This window comes from Raphanus sativus, unplaced genomic scaffold (genome assembly GCF_000801105.2).
Source record: "Raphanus sativus cultivar WK10039 unplaced genomic scaffold, ASM80110v3 Scaffold1624, whole genome shotgun sequence".
Taxonomy (NCBI): Eukaryota; Viridiplantae; Streptophyta; class Magnoliopsida; order Brassicales; family Brassicaceae; genus Raphanus; species Raphanus sativus.
Genome location: NW_026616933.1, coordinates 13,996 through 20,601, shown reverse-complemented (window position 1 = coordinate 20,601; position 6,606 = coordinate 13,996). Strand labels below are relative to the sequence as shown.

General features: G+C 38.8%; 1 protein-coding gene and 1 long non-coding RNA gene across 2 annotated transcripts; both read left to right on the top strand.

The window, feature by feature from the left end:
- The first annotated feature begins 667 nt into the window (after window positions 1–667).
- LOC130504505 (uncharacterized) lies at window positions 668–1,746 on the top strand. Its single transcript, XR_008941295.1, has 2 exons — window positions 668–764; window positions 905–1,746. It is a non-coding gene; the product is annotated as an uncharacterized LOC130504505 (long non-coding RNA).
- A 1,756-nt stretch (window positions 1,747–3,502) lies between these two features.
- LOC108845526 (cation/H(+) antiporter 24-like) lies at window positions 3,503–6,178 on the top strand. The gene is made up of 2 exons (XM_018618722.1): window positions 3,503–3,802; window positions 3,917–6,178. The coding sequence occupies exons 1-2, from the start codon at window positions 3,503–3,505 to the stop codon at window positions 6,176–6,178; spliced, it is 2,562 nt and encodes an 853-aa protein (XP_018474224.1).
- Window positions 6,179–6,606: the final 428 nt, after the last annotated feature.

Sequence of the window (6,606 nt, the reverse complement as noted above, 5' to 3'; positions counted from 1 at the left end):
GAAGTCTGCGCCCAAAGCTCCTGCTTTTGACCAGAGGTAGCTTTCTTGATTCTTTATTACTACTTCACATTTTCTCTCTCGGTACTATTTAGCTGTCACCACGACTACATCGTATAGGTATTGTTGTTTCTAAGAACTGTATGGGCCTAGTTTTTCTTTTGCAGGATCTGCTTAGTTTGCTTGTCTTGGTATGACAGAAAGAGTAGGATAGGAATTATGTATGCCATCAGACTACGTTTATGGTCTATATAGGAAATAATCCACGTTTTAAGCATATCATTTAGTTTTAGTTATGGCTGCTTTTGATTTGTGAAGATTACATTGTTCATGCTTCTTCCAAACATATATTTTGGCTATATATGAAGTCTGTTATAGTAATTCCCCTACTAAGTTGCTTTTTTTAAGTTGGTCTTCCATGCTTTACAAGGATCGATAAGTCATTTCATCTTTAGCAGTGGACTTTATTTTTATTAGTTGGTACTTGGTAATAATGTGGTCCTTGCAAAAACTTGTAAATGGTGCAGAGGCGGTGGTAGAGGAGGGGGAGGTGGCTATGGTGGGGGAGATAGAAGAAGAGATAACTATGGCTCAGGACCAGACAGAAACCATCAATGGGGGAACCGGTCTCGTCCAATATTGAGAGAAAGAGATAGAATCAATGATCAATCAGTTATGGGTTATAAGAGTTTGTGTGTGTGTAAGGGGGGAAATGTTATTATATGAATCAATCATATAATGGAGAGATACCAAACAAAACAAAAGAGGTAGGTTTTTTGTTCACTTTGACCTTGAACCTTATTTTCCTTGCCTTTCTATGTACTGTTTCTTTGGGGATCCTATTATTTATGCATATGCGTCGTTCGTTTTTTCACAATGTGAATTTTGTTTTTTGTTTTTTTAATAGAAGGAAGTGGATAGTTAACTCCACAATTCTTTGCAAATTGGTGGGTAAGGGTCATGATGATTTCAGGTGAGTGCATTAAATCTTTTTTTTTACTTCTTTACAAGCACAAATCACTTTGATGTTTCTCTTTCTGAATCTTCTTTTTGACTCTGTTCAACACAAACAAACTATGTTTCATCTTGTAAATTTATCACTCTTTTTTTAGCAACATATGTTACGTGAGAAACCAGCTACACTTGTGTCTAGAGCCTTAAGTATGCAGTTGTGAAATTTAGTGCTAACTAGGTCGGTTAAGACCCTTTTGGCTATAGCTAGTTGATGATTTAGAACAGGAGTGGCGTTTTTAGGGCAATACAAAATTACAAATAGTTCATTATGATACAATTTGGATCTTAGAGGCTGAGAGAAAGGAGTGTCTGTAAAGTGTTAGATGTGCCTTGATAGTTGATACGATAGTTGCCAATTGGAAATCTTGTTGAGATCCAATATTCTTTGGAATGATAATGGATTTCGTAATTTTCTTGATCATTTCCACTGAGAATCCTGCTTCTGAACGGTGTATTTTCACCGGATCAATCTCTCCGTCTACCACATTTTCTTTTGGTTAAAGTCTCTCCGTCCACCACTTGGCGCTGTTACATTCTCCCGCGAGTCCAACATTGGATGTGATATAGAGGCCTGGTGGACGCTTGTAAGAATCAGTACAAATTTACAGCCTTCAAACCTGTGTAAAAATCCAAATTTTTTATCATTATGTTATTATTAAGACCATACTTATTGTTTGTCCAATCACGAGCCATACTAGATTTACAAGTTAATATTCAAATGTCTGTAAGACCAAATTTGTGATTATTTTGCTTCTCACTTTCTACATAACTTCCAGACCAATTAAACTTTAGTCGTTCATTTATTATTTCTTCTTATACCTAGCTAACATCTGAAAACAATACATTGTATGAATCACATGATGTATTCCTCTTCAACTAAAAAAAAGAGAAATATTACATAAATTGTAAACCTTACCCGTTACCATCTCTTTTAATCATGCACAATGAAGCTAGGAATTAAGATGTGCATACACATAAAAGTAAGAAGAAGCCATAGAACTCAGGATGGATAGCGCCAGTATATAGACAAACATTTCTAGTATCGGTGAGTCATGGCGCTATCCCTCCTGAGCTTTACAGCTACTTCTCAACTAGACCCCCTGAGATTTGCATGCATATGCATCTTCCTCTTTAGACTCCATGTGTTATATATATGTAATGTGATGTTAAAGTACTGGTCGTGGATCACGTTGCTGTATATTTATAGTATTTTATAGTCTCAAGTACCCAATAATGTACGAATCTTTCTAATATTAACCACATGTTTAATGCATTCCCATACCCACCACAAATGTTTTTTATATTATTTACCAAAAAATAGTAAGCTGAGAGAAGATATCATTCATGATTTCATGCTGGAGAGCGTTAGCATATATTATAGCACAAGATTCGTTATTATTCTTTTTCATTAAGATTACATATAATAAACGATGATTTATAGGTTCGTCTTGGACCATTACACTTCGTAGGATTATATGAAAGTACTATTTAACAATGAAATTCTTCTAGATATATAGTGTAGCGACTGCGACCGGCTCCACAATACAATAATGTTTTATACGATAGTGTTTTGGTAGCTAAGCTTTTATGTTCTCTACGGCGCATAACTCAGCACGGCAACAAATCGTCGGTTGGACCACCAGACACTGAGTATGTGGAAGAACGCAAAAGCGATGATGCATTAAATATTGGAATGTGGATGGATCTATATTTCTTTCATTTCAAAATATAACTTATGACAATAGAGTAATGTCATTTCAAAATATTATTTACGACAATAATGTTATATATACAAGAAAGGGAAAATACTCATATAATGGAGAATGAACACATCTATATCAGGAAGTGCTACTGCATAATTGAAGGAATTAAGTGATATTTTCCAGTGTTCCAAAGAAGTGACATTTTCCACATTAACCTTGCATGTTCCTTAACACTGTAAAGAAAATAGAAACAAAGCTAGGAAAGTTTGAGTTGTTCAAAAAAAAAACAAGCTAGGAAAGTTTAAATCTATACACATTTCCGTTTTTCTCAGTTTTTTCAGCATTTCATATGAAAAGAAACATACTTTAATTTACACTTTTCAAAGTCCAGATATTTTCTGACAGAAAGAATAAAAGAGAAAAGCATAAATATGTATTTGTCTTTTGAAATATCTGATAAAAAAAAAGAAATCCAAAAGAATGCACTTCAATTCGATGGATTCTCTAAATATGTTAAATATACATCATGAACGTAGATACCACAAAACAAAAGCTGTCAGAAACTACAAGAAAATAGAGTTATTGTGACGTATTTTTGAGACAAAATAGTAAACACTTAAGAAGAAAATAAAGAGTAAGCAAACACTAGAATTGTTCCCAAAATAACGCATGTCCACATCTCTTTCAGAAAGAACATCAATCTTGGATCTAGTGTCTTCTTTCTCTGTAGTGAGATCACTATCGTTTTCCTTTAGATAAAGCAAACGTGATCTGCAAGAATAGTTTACATGGTAAGATACTTCCCCAACAACAATGACCAGATTCTCCTGCCAGTCCATCTCGGGTTCTGGCCGGAGAATCCAGACACAGGCGGCCAGGTCAGCACTCGAGCCTTCTCAGCCAGACTTCCAGTGGTGTGCCGGCAGATTCACAGTAAGCAACCATTTGGAATGTTCAGAGGCGAAAATGCTATGAACTATGCATTTTCAACTTTTTTGCTTGAAGCAGTTATTATAATTCTTTTCATCAAAACCACTTGCTTCCTCCTACGACCTCTACGTCAACCACGTATCGTCTGCGAGATCATTGTTCGTATCATTAATCCTTTTACTATAAATTTTTTTTAAAGTCTTGAATTTTATTGAATATAATTTTTTTTTTTAATATAATTAATAAAAGAATGGTTTTACGTTTTTTTGAAGGGTGGAATGATGGTAGGACCGTCGATGCTAGGAGGAAGCAGAAACTTCAACTACTACGTGTTCCCACCTATTTCGAACTACATATGTGCAAACTTGGGACTAATGGGCTTCTTTTACTTCTTCTTCATCACTGCAGCCAAGACCGATGTTACATCCGTTGCAAAGTCCCCAAGAAAGCACAAGTACATTGCTGCAATAGGTGTTGTAATCCCTGCGTTTTGCGTTGGGGTCACAGGGATGGCCATGCGTCACAAAATGGATAAAAACATGAGGAAGATATCGTCCATTGGAGCTATTGCGTTTGGGTTAGCTTTCAGTTCTTTCCCTGTCATCTACACCATCTTAAGAGGCATGAACCTTGTCAACTCCGAGGTGGGGAAGTTCGCCATGTCGGTGGCTCTTCTTGGAGACATGGCAGCGATCCTGGTGCTTACTTTTTTCGAAGCCATGATGCATGGTGACGGAGGAGGAGCCATGGCTATCGTTTGGTACCTTGTATCGGTTGTGATCTTCAGTGGTTTTATGCTTTTGGTTGTGAGAGGAGCTCTTGAGTGGGTGGTTGCACAAACTCCAGAGGGGAAACTCGTGGACCAAAACTATATAGTGATGATTCTCATGGGTGTTCTTGTCGCTTGTTTCCTCACGGACATGCTTGGTTTGTCTATAGGCGTGGGACCCATTTGGCTAGGGTTGGTTGTCCCTCACGGTCCACCTCTAGGTTCCACGTTGGCTATTAGGAGCGAGACTTTCATTCATGAGTTCCTGATGCCTTTCTCCTTTGGTTTGGTGGGTTTGAACACTAATGTTTACTTACTTACCAACGATATTTGGGACCAAGAGCTCTCTCCCCTCGTCTACATGGTCATCGTTGGATTCATCACTAAGTTCATCGCCGTCGTTGCTGCTGCTGTCTTCTTTAAAGTCCCTACTAGAGACAGTCTCACTCTCGGTCTCATGATGAACTTGAGAGGCCAGATTGATATGTTACTCTACTTGCATTGGATAGACAAACGTATCGTCGGTTTAGCCGGTTTCACTGTTTTGGTTTTGCAAACGCTTGTGATTACCGGTATATCAACGCCTCTTATCAGCTTCCTTTACGATCCAAACCGTCCTTACAGGATCGTCAAGCACCGCACCATCCAGCACACTCCACCGTCAACCGAGATGGGTTTGGTTCTCGCCGTGTCTGACTACGAAGCATTGCCCGGTTTAATCACGTTCCTTGACCTAGCTTACCCCACCACAAGTAGCCCTTTTGCTATATACGCTATCCAGTTAGTGGAACTCATGGGACGAGCTTCACCGGTTTTTATAGAAGAGAAAGACGTTGAGGAGGAGGAGGAAGAAGAGCATCATGAACGTATCCGAAGCAGACGTGTTGACAAGGTGCAAAGCGCCTTTAGGTTGTACCAAGAGAATAGAGATGAATGCGTAACGCTTCACGCCTACACTGCTCATGCTCCAAAGCGTCTAATGTACCAAGACATTTGCGAGCTAGCGTTGACCAAGAAAACAGCTTTCATTCTCTTGCCTTATCAGAAAGAGCGTCTCGACGATGCTGCACCTACAGAGCTACGTAGCTCCGGGATGTTGTCCGTGAACGCGGATGTCTTGGCGCACACGCCATGCTCGGTTTGTATTTACTACGACAAGGGACGGCTTAGAAACGCGGTGTTTCGGTCCTTGGATGACCAGCAACGTTCAAATTCTTTGAGCCGTGTGAGACAAGAAACGTACCGTTTTGTTGTTCTGTTCCTAGGAGGGGCTGATAACAGAGAAGCTCTCCATCTAGCCGATAGGATGACTGTGAACCCGGACATAACCTTGACGGTGATCAGGTTTTTAGCGTTCAACCACGAAGGAGAGGACGAGAAGGAGAAGAAGCTGGACGATGGGGTGGTGACGTGGTTTTGGGTCAAGAACGAAGGTAAAGATAGGGTTAGTTACAAGGAGGTTGTGGTCAAGAACGGTGCGGAGACTTTAGCTGCGATTCAAGCGATGAACGTCAACGACTACGATCTGTGGATAACGGGGAAGAGAGAAGGAATCAATCCGAAGATTTTAGAAGGGCTTTCGGAGTGGAGCGAGAACCACCAGCTTGGAGTGATAGGAGAAACTGTGGCTGGGAGTATATTTGCGTCGGATGGTTCGGTGTTAGTGGTGCAGCAACAGGTGAGGAACCGTAAGGGTGGTGACGCTTTCTTGAATGGCAAGTTTGATTATAAGAGTTTAGTGTCTTCTTGGTCGTGTTATAGATGATTTGTTTAGAAAGTTTTTATACTTGGTTAGGTTTCTTTTTATTTTCACTAAACCTTAGTTGTGAAAGGTGGTTAGATGAAGTGAAAAAGCTTTAGGGTTTATTTATTAATCAAAAACTATTTTTTTATACAATGAGTTTTGCGAAATATTTAAGGAAACAAAAACGAATATAATTAAATACTAACAATTACCAAAGCACTTGTATTGATTACAACTACTTTTTAGCTGTCTTGTTGACGGCAGACTCAACAAGTGCTACATACACATAAACTCTACGTCATTATCAAATGGCTTATAATCAAACCAAGAACATGATATTAGCGATAGAAACATTCTAAGTGCATAATCTTGAGACAAAAGTTTAATAAAGAGACTAAAAAAATCACAATCAAACCAAATGATCAGTCTTAAAGCCATACCAGCCTTTA

Excerpts from the sequence above, each read along its gene's own strand:
- LOC108845526 (XM_018618722.1), top strand. The coding sequence starts at position 3,503 with ATGGTAAGATACTTCCCCAACAACAATGACCAGATTCTCCTGCCAGTC. Across the intron at positions 3,803-3,916 it reads GTATCGTCTGCGAGATCATT|GGTGGAATGATGGTAGGACC; the intron begins GTTCGTATCATT and ends GTTTTTTTGAAG.